Below are 17,227 nucleotides of genomic sequence, written 5' to 3' on the forward strand. Positions count from 1 at the left end.
TTATTTTGAATATATGCAGTTGTTCATGCTAACTTCCTCTGTTTTTATTTAGATTGCCTATGTGTCTCTTAAATTATCCTTTAAAACAGTAATAATAATTTAGTAACACTGTTAATAATATTTAATAGTATTAATAACTATTAATAACAATTTTTTTTTATATCAGCCGTTTGTTGTTTTTTTGGCCATAACGTGAAAATCTACTTAATCACTGGCCAGATTTATCACATTTTTACTTTAATATTGGTGCATTCACTACTTACATTGTTTTTTTTATGTATAATATACCCATTTGATATATTGTTGTTTTCCCTCAGATGTTAAGTTGAGACTTAACAACATATTCATTGTATGTTTATATTTTTAATGTTGATCACATGGCATACAGGAAAAGCTAAAATATTAATAAAAAATTCATAAAATATTTTGTAGGGCTGCAACAACTAATCGATTATTTTTGTTAATAAAAATCACTGACAACGATTCGCATCAATTAGTCGGGTCTGCCCACAGTGCATGTACAACTGCAGCCGCGCGCATCAAATTACAGCACTGAATAACGCATTTCTGTGGACAAAATAAATCTGCAAATATTGGAGGAAACAGAATGAGCTCCTGCAGGAAAAGCACGTGATCCAAGCTGCCCAAAACATGAAAAATCTTTATTTTAAGCTTCAAACTGATGCATTAGCGTAATCAATGGCTTGCCTGTCAGGCGCTTTACAGATACGTGTGTGCGTCCTCGCGTGCAAAAAACTTTTAGTTAACGGTCATATCCTTATTTGTTAATGTCACAAATTCACGCAAGCCTTTCCATTTTTGCATAAAGGCCCGCCCTGACAGTCTGCGTTAAGTTGAAATTTTTACTGAAAGAGCACATTCATTGTGCTGAAATATCTGTTGTTTAACATTTATATTTAGGTTTAAAAGTCAACATGCAGTGCGAGTAATTTATGAGAGTAGGAACTGCGAAGAGACAGCAGCATGTAATTGTCTGAATATAAATATCAGATGCTTTTACAGGATAAAGAGAGGAGACTGACTGTGATCAACGTGCATGCGACACATGTTCCTGCAGAGCATTACTGTGATTTTATTCGTTTTTATTGTTTTCATTAAAAAAATATAAAAAGATTTAAACTATATTCACTATATAGCCTACAGTGATTAACAAATGTATTAAAACAAATGTATGTAAGGTTTTTAAACAGTTTTGTGAGGTTTGTGCCACTGCTGCTCTTAACGAACAGTATTGGAAATTACCAAAATAATTTTTTGGCTTTTTCTGTATTGGTTAGACCTCCAATATGCCAATTAGTACCCCTGAATATACCAATTAATAACAGTAGTAAGCTATTTTTAATGCTATAGTATAATTATTGCTGTCATCTGTGAAAGGCATAAAAAAATACAATTGTTTTTTTTATTCCGATACCCAATTAGTCAAAAAGTACACAAACGATGCAGCAAGCATGTGAGCTGTTATCAAAGGCAAAGGAGGCCATTTTTGTTATTATGTGAATAAATACTATTTAGTTGTTTCAGTTTGTTATTTGTCCAAAAATAAGAGTACATTTTTTTTGACAGATTCCTAAAATATTTATGTTTTGTCTTATGACAGGTGTATTATAAATTAAACACTGTATGTTTTTATAGCATTCAGTTTTCCGATTAATCGATTAATGGAAAAAATAATCGCCCAACTAATTATCAAAATAATAGTTAGTTGCAGCCCAGAATTTTTATAATATTTATTCTAAATTTGATTTATATTATTTATATCATTATTAGCTTGTCATTAACTCGTGAACCCCCAGGGAATTGCGAAACCCAGTTTTTGAAACCATAAAACTATTCTTCTCTTCCCCCTTTTTTTTTTTGCTATTGTACCGCATACATAGTTGAATGAATGGATACAAATAGCTGTTTTTCCTTTCAGCTGATTTTGTTTTCTTTAAGTGCACCAAAAATTTGAAGGAGCACAAAGAACTGAAATGGGGACGATTGTGTTATCTTGCTGAGAATAGCTTTTCTGGTTGTCATTTCTCATCTGTCTTTGCTCTGATTGATGACAAGAGTTTTGTACAGCCAAAAATTGTTTAACCTAACCTCAACTGACGTGACTGTAAACAAGTTTGCATTGGCCTACACAGAACAGATCCTTCCGGAATACACAGTATGGATTTTTCTGGAGGAAATATGATGAAATGTTTATATTAAAGTGAGTCTGATGTTTATATTTCACTGTGACTGCTAAAAACGTCTGTGTGTCTTCTCTTCCACAGACACGTTTGAGATGGTGTGTGAGGATGAGGACTCTAAGCTGGTGTTTAAGGTGAACTACCATTACCTGTCTCAGGTGAAGAATGCCAGTGACGCCAACAGTGCCGCTCGTGCTCGGCGATTAGCACAGGAGGCCGTCACACTCTCCACCTCCCTCCCTCTCTCCTCATCCTCCAGCGTGTTTGTCCGCTGTGATGAAGAACGTCTTGATATCATGAAGGTATGATTCGATACCTCTGACCCCTCAACTGAAACTCTTATATTTATAAGAGCTTATTGATTATTCATAAAGCAGAGATCAATTTAAGCTGCATAAGCATCTTAAATTGGGGTAAGAACACAAATGTACTATTATAATGTGTCATAATATACCTGCAGGGAACGATGTTATTAGATCAATCTAGTTTGTAAATAAATCTTGCTTTTAAACCTATTTTTTCTGACGATTTGCTATTTGTAAATAACTAAAATGCTAAAGTGGAATTATGACGCAAAAATAAATGCAAAATGTACATGAGCATTATTAATTGCATTGCATTTCTAAAAAAAAGAAAATATTTGATTGTACTTGAGTGGCAGTTGAAACAAGTTTCTGAATTGATTAATTAAATGAATCAGTCAACAAGAATCTGATATCTCAGTGCTGAATATGAAAGCAGACCATGACTGTCTCAAGCCTTGCCATTTACTGTGGGTCAACATAAAACTTTCGATCTGTGCTGCATGACAAAACAACTGCAGTGAATCCCAGGAGTCCCTTGCTTGTCTTGCTGTCTTGTGGTCTCTAACACACACACATGAGTGCACACACTTCCTTATGGCATTTGAGATGTGCTTTTGACCCAGGCTCCTCTCTGAGTGTGTAAATGTCAGTGTGTCTGGCTTGAGCTTTATGTCTCGGTCAGGCCAGACCACAGGCGTAGCCCCAGTCAGACTGGTCACTCACTTGCCCCTTAACAGCGAGCCAGGCCTTTTTATCTTCCTCCACACTTTAGATAATCTTAATGGACATTAATAGTAAACTGAGCTTTCCCGATTTAACCCATACAGAGTGTGTGAGAACAGCTTTGTGTGTGTGTGTTTAGTGATGCATTTGAATGGTCATGTCAAAACAGTCTTAACGCCTGAGTGCAGCTTTGCCGCCTGCAGTGGAGAGAGATTCACTGGATGGCAATGCAGTCCTCCAATCTTCCTCTCTCTCACTCCTTCTGTGGGAAGCGGGATGCATCTCTTAACCTGTATCAGTAAAACTTCCTCTATCGACCTGGTTTAGACATACACAATCATTATGGTGCTGTTTAAGACAATGTTTTCTATTTTAATGTTTGTCGCCTGTGAATGAATGGAGGTTTTCTTGGTTTTTGTGGCAGGTGTTGATAACCGGGCCCGCAGACACACCGTATGCCAATGGCTGTTTCGAATTTGACGTCTACTTTCCTCAAGATTACCCAAACTCCCCTCCTCTGGTTAATCTGGAGACCACCGGTGGCCACAGCGTTCGCTTCAATCCAAACCTCTACAATGATGGCAAGGTTAGTGTCACTTCCTGTTTTCATTTTGGGGAATATAATCTGGAAATGTTTCGACCAAGACAGTTTTTTTTGTTTTTGTTTTTTTCTCTGTGGCTGATGAAAATACTGCAAATTAGACAGTAGATTAGAAATAAAAAAAAAATCAAGTTATTGTTTAATAAAAAACGAATATTTTTATTGTGTAATTTTTTATTATTTATCATTATTATTTTTATTATGTGTGTGTGTGTGTGCATACAATAAAAAAAAAATATTAAATACAATACAAAATAACCCTTTTAATGTTACTTATTTATATGTTCATACAACTTGTTTAGTTTAATTGTTCTGTGTTGTTTTGTTTCTTTATATCCTGATCTCTTCGTATTGTCTCTCATCCATTCTGTAACAACCAGGTGTGTTTAAGTATCCTGAACACCTGGCACGGGCGTCCTGAGGAGAAATGGAACCCTCAGACTTCTAGCTTTCTACAGGTGAGCCAAATCCAATCCCTTTGTAGTTTCTCTTTCTTGTATAATCCTCTATCCTTCTCGCAGCTCATTAGGCAGGAAGGATTTCGCTTCTCATAGCAATTGCACAAATGCGGATTCTTTCCGGTTTACCCGAAGCAGTGGAATGCTGGAAAAGACCTAGTCTCATTTTATCAATTTCAGAGAATATTTAGTCATATCAAATCATATCGTTGACTATTAACAAGTTCTCATCCTGGTTTCCCTACAGTAATTATCTTTGCACATCTCAACCCCTTTCCCTCCCTCTCTCCATCATAGCTCTCTGAATAATAGGCGGGAGCTGTTCCCCCTGTAATATTGATCTGATCAGGCTCTGCTCCTCTCTCTCCTCAAACTCGTGATCATGTACTGCTGCCAGCAGTTCATAGAAATGTCTCCATTGATTAGTGCTACAGTTAGTGTCCAGCCGATCAATAAATGGAAATCAGGCTCAGGGACAGTAGTGTTACGGTCAGTGAGAGCTAGTGTGCTCTTCACCTCTTCCACTTGATCTGTGTGTCATTCCTCCTAGGCTTTCTAAAACGTGTGTGTATTTGTGTTTTAGGTACTGGTGTCAGTCCAGTCTCTGATCCTGGTGTCTGAGCCATACTTCAACGAACCAGGTTACGAGCGTTCTCGGGGCACGCCAAGTGGAACACAGAGCTCCAGAGAGTACGACGGAAACATCCGGCAGGCCACTGTCAAGTGGGCCATGCTAGAACAGATCCGCAACCCTTCACCCTGCTTTAAAGAGGTTAGATATCATCCGTCACAAACACATAGACTCTTATTGGCTCATGAAAAGTTTCAGGTTTCAGAGGTTCATGAGTTAACATATATGCAGTGACCCTAAAAAGTATTTGGAGAAGAAGAAAAAGATCTAAAAAAAAAAAAATATTATGGCTTCCACAAAAATACTAGGCAGCTCAACTTTTTTTAGCATAATAATGGTAAATATAAAGAATATTTCTTGAGCATCAAATCAACATATTAAAATTATTTCTAAAGGAAAATGTAACTCTTCCTGATGAAAATTCAGCTTTGCCTTCACAGAAATAAAGTATATTCTAAAAAAAAAAAATGAAAATAGAACACTCATTTTAAATTGAAATTATTTCAAAATATTGCTGTTTTTACTGTGTTTTTTATCAAATAAATATAGCCTCGATGAGCATAAAAGACTAACCCTAGGCTTTTCTATAGATTTTTTTTCTACAATTTTTTTCAAAGAGATTTTTATCAACCCCAAACTTTTAATAGCCAGAGTATACATTTATAAATATTATATATATATATATATATATATATATATACGCATGCATGCATGCTCCTGTGGTGATTTTTGTCTTAAGTTGTCCTATTTTACATGCACTTTTTTTTTAATCACTTTAAGATAGATAATGTTTATTTCCACCCCCTCATTTTTTTCCCCTCTTTGTTTTTGATTTGCTTTTGTCCTTGATATGGCCCCAACCAGCAGATAACAATCATCCATATACTCTGTGAAAAGAAAGAGAGGAGGAGGAGGATGGGCGGCCTGAATCGGAATATAAATGAGTGAAGATATTGAGTCATTGAACAAGGCATACGAATCATGAATGCCCTGCAATGATCCAAATATGTGCACTCATCTAATTACCAGACTTACATGCAAAAACCACGATCATACCAAAAACATGCACTAAACTCTGTGTTTAACATGTGTGTGTGTATTTGTGAGTGTTCACCTCATATAATCTCTGAAGACTCTCAGACTGTCACTAATCAGGAGCTTTTCATTTAGAAGAAGCCAGATCAGACCACCTGGCGTCACACTGGCATCGCTTCATGTCATCTTAGGTCTAGTATGGGCATTTCGGCTGGTATTTGAGTTTGATGTAATGCCTAACGGCTGCCACGCCACCTCAGGCAGTTATGAGGCTGGTACATTACCTCTGTATCCCATAGTGGACACTAAACAGGCTGTTTCCATAGCAACCTGAGCATTGTTCACAGGGATAAAAGGCTGTTGTTTGGGCAGAACTGAGCCTGGCCAATCATCGACCAGCTCGTACGGGACTCATACTCACTGATGAATTATGTATTGACGCACACGGAATCCGCATAATTATGCAATATTCTAACATTATTTGTTGAGAATATATAATGAAACTAGTCCAAATGAACATGCAAGGAGTCAAGGACGTATAAAATGTGTGGATTTGTGTGTAGACTCTCTCGTCCCCTCAGACATTAGCTTTCAGCTGCTGTAGGAGAGACCTCTGACGTCATCTATAGGAGGTGGAAGTTGGTTTTGTCAGACGCAAGTGCAGCAGAATCTTAAACAGCCTCACACATGAACACTTTCGGGGTCTGTGCCAAAACTAGTTCAGCTGCCTACTCCCTACATAGTCTTTATCCTTACCGAAGAGACTCCACTCAGTTGATTCCAATAGTTTAGTTTTCCATTAGCATGTTGCAGGCAGGAACAAATTTGTTTTTTTTTTAGTTAACTGAAAATATTAATTACTTTTTTTTATTTTAGTAATTTAGTAATTTATATATATATGTAATTTATTTATATATATATATTTATATGTATGTTAGAATGGCCCTAAAATTCAAGATAAGGGGCAAAAATGCCGTTTTAGATTTTGTCTCATATTTACATCATATAGTTAAGCAATATCACACAAGAAATAAGTGGAATATCACAAGAGTGCAACTGTGATACTGATCTTGTACAACAGTTCAATAAATAAGAAGTTAATATTGTGTTATTTTAGCTACAATATTGTCTGTTTTGCTCAGTTTTTCCAACAAAAATTTTAAGACAAAGCATAACTGTTTGTCTCCTAGCAACAAACAGCAGCATTTTATTTCTTAATCTACGTTTTGAACGAATCGGGTGAACCATTAGGCTCGTTGGATTCGAAGCGGTGCTGCTCAGACATCAAAGAACAGCAAGAGCGATTCAATAGCATGCAGAGTTGTGTGCTCTCTAATCACGCTCGCGTTACTTTATCACAAACTGATCGATATGATGGTGATGATCCGCTTCAAGTCGAACAAGCTTAATAATTCAATGGACCATTTATAAAGAGAACCATTTACTTCACTCCTGAATGAATCAGCCATTTGACCGAATCAAATAAATGAAGTGACTCAATCATTAAGAAATTTCCTACCACCTTCTGCCAGTTTTTGTTTCTTATTTGGAGTATAATTTCATTTAATAAATAATTTCATATTTCTATATCTATATTTTCCCATTTAATACTGTAAAGCTTCTTTGACACAATATGTATTATTTAAAGCGCTATATAAATAAAGGTGACTTGACTTGACTTGATATTAATAATAATAATATTAAAAATTGTTAAAGGTATAGTTCACCCACCCAAAAATGTACATTTTGTATATGTATATGAAATAAATTTTATGTTGAATTAAACAAACAAAATATTTCTTGCTGAAGCTACTTTTTGTATACATTTTTTATAATGAAATGAAAAGCTTAGCTTACTATCTTGGAAATAAAGCTTTATGTCTTTAAATCTCTACTGTATATAGTCAGTTATATCTCTGAATAAATTCAGATTTCAGAATGAGCACTTTGTCATTTGTAATATATGTTGAGGTCATGTCCGTCCTCATGATGTTCATGATGTTTGCTACTGTAATGAATGTAGCTTTTTAATAAGTAGGGGAAATTCCAGAAATTTAAAAAAAATAAACGTTTGCATGCCTAGGGTGTTTGCATTGTAATAATGTAGAGAGATACTTCAGATTTATAAATGCTGACTTGTTAGGTGATGTTTTCTCATTAAAATCATACAATTTCCTATTAATTCAGTGGAACATTTATGCACACTAGAGATTACCAATATGGCGGCGCGACGGCTTCACTTTAATGACGTCATGAGCAATCCAGTTCTATATTATGGATCAGTGGTCGTGCCTTATTTGAGAGCGCCAAAATGGCATTTATTGTTTGAATTTACTGAAACATAAAATGGACATCATTTGAAAGATGAAAATTTGTTTCTTATCAATAGTAACAATATGTATAACTGGATGTTTCCAATGAAGTGCAGTGGTTAAATCAATGCTGTATTTGTTCAGTACATGTGTACCAATTCGAAAGTCCCGTACCGACAATTTTAGGTATGAATACTTGTACCGTTACACCCCTATCTATCTATCTATCTATCTATCTATCTATCTATCTATCTATCTATCTATCTATCTATCTATCTATCTATCTATCTATCTAACTCTATCTATCTATCTATCTAACTCTATCTATCTATCTATCTAACTCTATCTATCTATCTAACTCTATCTATCTATCTAACTCTATCTATCTATCTATCTATCTAACTATCTATCTACATATAATTATTCTGTTTATTTTTTTTAAGTCAATTGATTTTTTAAGTATTTCAAATCAACATTTCTCTTGCTTCATCCACCATTAAATTTATATTTTTATATTTTTGAGTGTAGTACATCCACACAGGTTCACACATGCGATTTAATAAACAGCAGGACAAGTAGCTGTCTCTCTCTCTCTCTCTCTCTCTCTCACACACACACACACACACACAGCCAGTCACGCAGCGTAATAAATGGTGGGCTGTTGACGTCAGAAGAGAGAGGAAACACACACACACACTTGCTTCTGCACAACAACCTTACTTGGTAGCTGTTTCTCATGTTCATTTTCTTTTAAATGGCATTTCTGTTCCTAACCCTTTTTCATTTCTCTCTCCCTCTCTGGCTTTCCAATATGATTACAGATGTTCCTTTGGGAACTGAATGAATGAATTTAGCAAATGTGGCGTAATGGGAGAGGCTGTAACAGTCACATGTCTGGTGGCTGGTGACCTTTGTATGTTTGAGCAGAAGATAGATTTATGAAGGATGGATGAAGCGAGACCGCAAATGAGAGCGATATAAGGCCGGTGAGGTTGAGCTCTGAGCCAGCGAGTGATGTGTACTGTAGTGGCCGCCGGGGTTTCCATGGCAACACTGGCAAGACCATCGATCACACGCACTCATTCCTGAATTCCTCTCGTCTGCACTCGGTCTTTTCCCCGCAGAAGTTTGAGCCGTGCAGCGTCTCGCTTTTACAAGCAGGCTAAAGTGCACATCTTATTCCTGAGAGAGATTTTGTGTGTTAGTGAAGACACGACAGGTGGATTTTCCAGAAGCTGTTTGTAAGCGTGATTTCCCACTAGAGCTTCAAGAGGATTCTGCATTTATTTAGTGCTTAATCTGTTTTTGTTTTCTACAAATGGCAGCTTGTTAATATATATATATATATATTATATATATTTATTTATATAACTATATAATATATAAATATAAAATATATATGGTAACTATATATATATATATTTTATTTTAGATTTCAAATTATTTAAAAAAAAAAAGTCAATGTCCTAATGTTTTAAGAATAAACAAACAGAACAGAATAAAAATATTACATATTCTCAAAACATTATGAAATGATTCCCGTAACATTACGACTTTGTTCAGGGAACATTGCAAATTTATTATTGTAGCATTAGAACTTCATTCTCAAAACATGACCTACTTGTTCTCTTATAAAGAAAAATTCGTTAAAACATTACTTTATCAAAACATCCTTTTGTGCAAACCATGAATTCTCAGATTCACGGACAACATGGATTCTTGCAATATTGCGACTTTATCCTCAAAAGGTTTGAATCTCAGTCCTGTGACTTTATTCTTGCAATTTGGGCTTGCAAATTCGACTAATTCTTGCTTAAATGTTATAATATTATGACTTTTTTTCTTGAAATGGCACTAAAGTGGCATCGTAAATTTAGTATTCTGTAAAATACTTTATAATGTACTAATAACCACTATCATAACACAGATACAATGAAAAGCCATGTAATGACTTAAAGTAGTTCAGAAGTAAAGCTTTCCCAAATCTGTGGCAATCTATGGCAATATAATCAAACTTAGCCTACCATTTAAAAATCATGCCATGTTGATTTTACTGTATTAAGCACACAGGAGAATCTGGAGAAACTATTCTGGGTTTTATGACAGCTGTTATCAACTCCTCACATCTGCTGTTTAGTACACTGTATGACGTGTTTGGAAAACACATTGAGATTTGAGAATATCTCAGAAACTGATCCAAATCCAGAATGAACACGTGATTCAGCTCTCGCCTTCGGACAGAGTCGGAGTACTACTATGAATTGTGTGTTTGTGTGAGCTTCGAGTTCTTCTCTTTCCTGCCTTTGGTCTTTGTCACCGAAAAGGTCACTTAGTTTATTCATATTAACAGGCGCGGACAGGCAATGACTGCTGGTTATCTGGTCTTTTTGAATCAAATAGGTCACTGGAGTCTCAATCCGAAGATCAGCAGATTGTTTTCTAGTGCTACTAAAATAGGATATGAGGTTTGCGGTTGATTTATGGGCTCTGCAGTAAAACTGATACACAATTGCTTTTCCAAGAACACTGAGAGCGACTGTATAGTGCACTTACTGTGTGTGTGTGTGTGTGCAGGTGATCCATCGGCACTTCTATCTGAAGCGAGCGGAGATCATGGCCCAGTGCGAGGGCTGGATCTGTGATATTCAGCAGTACAGCAGCGATAAGAGAGTCGGACGAACCATGTCTCATCACGCAGCTGCTCTAAAGGTACAACACCGTGTGTTCATGGTCATACAACCGGAAATTGTGCCGTTTGTTGTGTTTCTGAACGCGATTCCTTGTGTGTTTTTACAGAGGCACACGGCTCAGCTCAGAGAAGAGTTGTTGAAGCTTCCCTGTCCTGAAGGCCTGGAGCCAGACGGGGAGGAGTTTTCCGAGAAAAGCACCTCGCTCATGGTGAAAGAGCTGCCCAGTCAGGATGCGGAGAAGCAGGCGGACAGCCCAGACGCCCACTGTAGCGACGGCCAGCTATGATCCCCTCTCCCCCGAAGCCCCGCCCACCGCCTTTGACTATCCATTAATATTGAAAAGGACTGGATGGCTTTGGTGATTAAGCCATCTTTTTGTCAATATTTGTATGTAAGAATCTAATTATGTAATGGCATAAAAAGAGAGGACAGTCAAAACCCGCCGACACAAGACGAACCACTGAAGAAAAACAAAGGAGACAAGGAAAATCTTTTTGTTTACTTTTAAAAGAGTATAAAGTTTTTTTTTTGTGCTTTTTTCTTTCTTTTTTCCCAAATTGTTAAATAACCACTGATTGATATGTTATTAAACTTGTGTAAAACAAAAATGAAAGATGAAATCACAGTATATATAAGGGAACTGCCTTTAGTGGAGAATGTTTACCAAATGTTCATTTCTCTTTTTTGTTCATTTTTTTCTTTTATTTTGGACTCTTGTCCAAGGACAGTTTGTAAGTGAGAATATACTGGTCATTCTTTAAGCAAACTATTTAAAAGAAGAACGTAACGAATACGCGCCCCATACACACTCTTGAGTAACCCCTTCCTCTGGTGACCCTCTGACAGTGCTTTTGGTTTCTACAGATTTGTGTACACTTCAATAATAAAGCCTGAAACGGACGTTCAGAAGTGCTCTGAAGACTGGATGCTCTTGTTCAGGCTGATCAATAACACGTTTTATTTTTGCCCTCTCTCTGCTTTTAAGTGTAAGTTTAATAAATGCAACCTGTTTTACTTTGCTTGGAAATACTAATTAATGTGAGTTTGTAGATGGCAGATTGTGGAGAGTGTGTGTGCGTAAGTAGGGTTATCTCCTAATTTCGTCTTAATTATGACATAATGATTTATAATCAGTTTTCAAATCAGTTACAGGAGTAAGAAATCCTAAAATGTACCAAGTAATGAGATGAATGAAATATTGCATGCATACAATGCAAGTGGCACATTCCATCAGTGTGGAAATCTTGACCATCTCAAATGGATCCAACAGTTTGAATCATAGTATAATTTTAGGTTTTTAACTTTAATTGATATTTAATGTATTTTAGTAAAATCACTGTTTGTTTGTTTTTTTAAATACCAAAGAAATGCAATATTTAGTTGCCCCAAAGTTTTGCTTGAATGTAAAATATACACTACAATAAAAAAGGGGGTCATAAAGATTTTTATTAATACTTTCATTTAGGAAGTATGCATTAAATAAATCAAAAGTGACAGTAAATGCATTTCTAATTCAGTAAAGTTCATGTTTTTCTATTTATCAAATAATCCTGAAATAAACATGTCACTGTTTCCGGAAATATTAAGCAGTACAAAATTGTCAACATATAAGAATAATAAGATATATTTCTTAAAGCACCAAATCAGCATATTAGAATTATTTATAAAGGATCACGTGACACTTAAGACTGGAGTAATGATGCTGAAAAGCAACTTTGCATCGCTGCGAAAAAAAAAAAAAACATTTTAAACTAGAAAAGTTATTGTAAATTGTAGTAGTATTACAGTTTTTACTGTATTTTGTTAAAAACAGTTTACCAAAATAAATACAGCATTGGTGAACATAAACTATACATAAAAAAATACATTAAAACCGTAAAATCAGTTGAACCCTTTTAGTTACATTTACTCTAAATTTTCATTTTACATTTGATTTTTTAATTTGATCGATTGTTTAGATTTCTGATACTTTTACCTACTTTATATGCCATTATATATCTGTTTTTGTTCAGGGTTTAAATGTAGGCTATTTATTGAATTACGGGGGAAAGATTAGAAATTGCAGGCCCTATTTTAAGAAAAGTGATGTGCCAATAAAGTGAAGAGATTTCAGAACTACTGCAAATTAGATCCATTGGTATGTAGTTCTGTTGAAGAATTCTGTTCAGAATGAAAGAAAACGAAATCACTTTTCAGACTGACATCACATTTTGGTCTTGAGAGATAATCTAAAAAAGGATCCATCTTCAATGTTTCATAAAATCTATGTAGTTCAATCTCTCTCAAGCTTTAGTAAGAAAAACATGCGGGTCCTGTTGGTCTACATCTCAGCCATTCAGAAGAGATATTGATCAACCTCTGAGCGCTTCTCGCCCTCGGAGTGGCAGATATGTAGGAATCCCACTGAGAAACACTAAGGAACGAAGGTGTGCATCCATTATTGATCGAGTGTATTTAAACCCAGAGCGTGACGGTGATCCGGTCGTGCCTTGACATGAGCGTGTATTCGCACACGTCGTGTTCACGTTTAGAGATGAGATGGATCCTCCCCAGTTGGCTGTAATTGCAAGGTCATGATGTTTTTCTGGGAGCCGTACGTGAGCAGAGAGACTGTATCTGTCCCCTCTCTTGTGATTTATCATGAGAAAGTGAGACGCACAGCCGCACTTCAGCGTTTTCCTGCAGCCTGCATTGAAGATTTGATCGTCAAAATGTAGATAAAACAGAGCTGTTGTTCTCAGGGCTGGTATCCATCTTTTAAACTAGCACAGTGACCTGTTTCTGTGTTTAGTGTGCGAGTTTACTGGTAATATAACGGCTCTGTGGCATTTTCTCTAATTAGTCTTGTCATTTAGCGTGCGTGTATGTGCGTGTTCCTTTGTATTGTTACGTTTGTTTGTTAGCTGAATTTAAAGATTTAAATTAACATTAATATATTGACAAGAGAATAATAAACTTGACTATGTATAAGGTACCTGGTGGTACAGGTCATAAAATGTGTCAAGAAAACAGGCAGGCCTAAAAAGGTAAACAATTGACCTTTACTGAGATATCATTCAGAATTTATTATTATTATTTTTTAATGCGACTGTTATGCGAGTGTTGGGTAGCCTACATGGATTTGTTAACATTTTGATTTAACCAAAACTCGAAAAAAAAAAATCGAAAACTCATTGCAGATGCTCTCTCCAAATCATGGAGGTCTATCAAAAATAGATTTTAGTTTAGACTAGCACAGTAATAAAAAGCATTGAGTAAAAAAAATAAAATAAAAAAAAGACCAGTGAGCAGACATTTCAAAGCCTGAGGGTTCTATGAATTTAAAGACTAAAGGCTTTTTATTTTTACGTCATTTTTATGGTTAAAAAAAGAATCTCTTCTTGGGTCATTTATTCTATTTCTTTTGTAATATTGTGATGTGGTTTTGTAGAAAATGCAAAAGTCACACTCATAGTGATGATGTAAGTGGTTGGCAATTGGGCTGTGAGGTTTCTAGGTTGTTCTGAGTGGTTGTTAAGATTTTGCTGTGCATTGCTATGGGTTTTCTTAGGCAGTCTAGGTTGTTGCTAGGGTGCTTCTATGGAATATCTAGTATGATTACCTGTCTGGTTGACAAGACTTTTCCAGGGCATTTCTAAGGCTGATGATTCAAAGGGCAACTTTTCTTTAGCAATGTTGCCGTCAACGGGCAACTAGGAGAGACACAAGAACTAAAGTATACAGACAGACATTTGTTACCCATTCTCAATGGGAAAGTGCCCAAGCAACATTGCTAAAAAAAATATGTGCCCGGTGTATCATCAGCCTAAGGTGTTACTATGGGTTTTCTCTGGGGGTTGCTAGGGTGTTTCCGTGGGATATCTAGTATGGTCTGGTTTATTGCTAGGGCACTGATATGGAATTTCTTGGATGTTCTAAGTGGTTGCTATAAGGCATTGCTATGGCATTTCTAGAGCGTTGTCATTTATTTGGGTTCTGGATGCTTTCTAAAGTGTTGCTATGGTGTTTTGGGGGTATTCTGTGGCTACTTAGGCTAGTCTTATAAGTTTGTCATCCAATTTTTTCTTAAAGACTGCTCACAACTTTGAATTCAGTTATGTAAAATAGTATATTGGTCTAATTTGGATCTGAAAAGTTAAGACTGATTACCCCTTGGTTAACTGCTAGTTAGTTAAAGTAGCTCTTAAGACACAGTCTTAACATTGTCCAGCTGGCCCCTGATTGGATGCTGTGGGGGTTTCGTTCGGTTGCCAAAGTGTTGCTTGATAGCATACTTACTTGCCCAAGTCAAAAGAGTCCCATGTTTCTTACTCTTGGAAATGGCTTGGGCCCCTCCTTCAGTACGTTCAATGTGTTATTGTCCATCAGGCAAAAAAGCCCGATTGCTTATTAAAGTATCAGCACAAGCTGCATTGGTTTGAGGTATTATTCTTGTTTCTAACACAACAGGAACTTGCATGACAAAGTTTAACTCATAGTATTAGGGGTTGTTTATTTCCCTAACCATAAATATGTGCAACTGTAATACTGATGCTTGCCTCAGCAAACGCCATTTTTCTAAAAAAGATAAAGAGTTAAATAAAAGCCTCAGATCTGATGGAATAGCTGAGAGAGAGGAATTTTGTATAATCTTTTATAAGGGATCAACAACGGATGTTTTCTTTCAGTATTTTTCTACCGAGAGATCTTCTCTCTGCCTTTATCTTTCTGTCTGTCGGAAGCTACTTCCCTCCTCTCCTCCCTAGGGTGCTGTGTTTGTGTTGTAGCACGGCTTTTTGTGCCCTGCAGGTGTTGCCTCTGTTGTGTCAGACCGTTGACACGCTTCCCTTTGTTCCCCAAACAAGCCACAACAGTCGAAGTCGCAGATTCAAAACCTTGAAAAATGGCTTCAATCATTTGAAAGCCGGTGTGTGGTTGACAGTTCGGTAAATAAATCTCTTTGGCCACCAAGATAAATCACTGTGAGGGACTAAAGACGTCCTTTTGCGTCCTTTTTCATGACTCCAGCAGCTATCGATTGCTGGTGTAGAAATCCACACAGTGCTTAAGATTTAAATAATGCAAATTGGGAGGGAATAAGGGAGATGTAGGCAGAAAGAAAGAACTACGTCCTCTGTTCTCCAAAAATAATAGACTGAGAGAGTTACCCATGTGTACTGTGCTATCATAAGGCTGTTGAATCATTTCAGTGCTGTTTTCTCTTGTGTTTAATATGAGGCTTAGTCACTAACAGTCTCCAGGAGCTGTAAACTCTACACAACTCTCTGCAAGTTATTATGAAGGAGCTCCTCACCGCTGGCCTTTATTATGAGTGATATGAGACACTGCTGATGTTTTACCTAGTTTCCTCAGTGGATATGGTGTAGTTCAATTCATTTCATGTTGCATTTAACTGTAGACCAAGTAAATTAACTTTTACTGGCTTAGCAATAAGCACACTATACGATGAGAAAATGTTTTGTGCTTTTTAAAGTTACTTATAACCATTCGTAATAAAACAGGTAGAAAAAAATAGGACGCGTAGAGTTAAAAACTAAAAATTGGCTTTCCATAATCATGTAATTTAAAGTGTTAGCACATAGACACAAACCATCATACACAATATCACAATAAAAGTAAATAACATAAAACTTGCCATATAAACTTCATGCATGATTTATAACAGAAAAAAGGAAGACAGATTGCAAAATATAAATAAAATATTATTGTGATGAATCACACAGGGGTTTCTGAAAATGATATAGCCTCTTACCATTATTTTACTAATTCATGTTTTGTTGAATATAATTAGAAATTTCATAGTAAATTGTTAATGTGTGCCCATAACTTACATCTGATTGTGTCCTTATCTGTCAGAGTACTTCGGAATAAAAAATACATTTTGCTTAAATATTTTGCATTCTAAAATGTAGGCTAATGAGTGTTACAACACAGCCATATCTTGCCTCTGTAATTACCTTTCCTCTCTGCTCAAGAGAGAGGAAGAACGATTGAAAACAGCTATAGAATTTAATTAAGTGGAATTGACAAATTGAAGTGCTCAGTGTTAGAATCAGCACAAAAACAGCTTACACCAAAACAACAAACATACAGCAACTACATTTCCTTCACTTAATGAACGTGATCACAAATGCATTTGACCTTTAATGTCACGTTTGATGTAATGGGTCATGGTTTCCATCGCGGTCATTTCACGTTTAATACGACATATTCTGCATTTGGGTGTGTGAATGTATTTTTGACCTGTCCTTAGGGGTCTCTCCTTATATCT

At 36.1% G+C, this 17,227-nt stretch overlaps 1 protein-coding gene across 5 annotated transcripts in view; it reads left to right on the forward strand.

The window, feature by feature from the left end:
• Nucleotides 1-11,975, forward strand: part of birc6 (baculoviral IAP repeat containing 6) — a 93,408-nt gene extending 81,433 nt beyond the window's left edge. For all 5 annotated transcript variants that reach the window (XM_059520225.1, XM_059520228.1, XM_059520226.1 and 2 more), the window contains exons 69-74: nucleotides 2,286-2,503; nucleotides 3,654-3,815; nucleotides 4,211-4,288; nucleotides 4,872-5,060; nucleotides 10,841-10,975; nucleotides 11,063-11,975. In XM_059520225.1, coding sequence (XP_059376208.1) covers nucleotides 2,286-2,503; nucleotides 3,654-3,815; nucleotides 4,211-4,288; nucleotides 4,872-5,060; nucleotides 10,841-10,975; nucleotides 11,063-11,242 — 962 coding nt within the window. In that variant the 3' untranslated portion in view covers nucleotides 11,243-11,975. The remainder of the gene's footprint in view (nucleotides 1-2,285; nucleotides 2,504-3,653; nucleotides 3,816-4,210; nucleotides 4,289-4,871; nucleotides 5,061-10,840; nucleotides 10,976-11,062) is intronic.
• The last annotated feature ends 5,252 nt before the right edge of the window (nucleotides 11,976-17,227 follow it).

This window comes from Carassius carassius, chromosome 32 (assembly GCF_963082965.1).
Source record: "Carassius carassius chromosome 32, fCarCar2.1, whole genome shotgun sequence".
Lineage (NCBI taxonomy): Eukaryota > Metazoa > Chordata > Actinopteri > Cypriniformes > Cyprinidae > Carassius > Carassius carassius.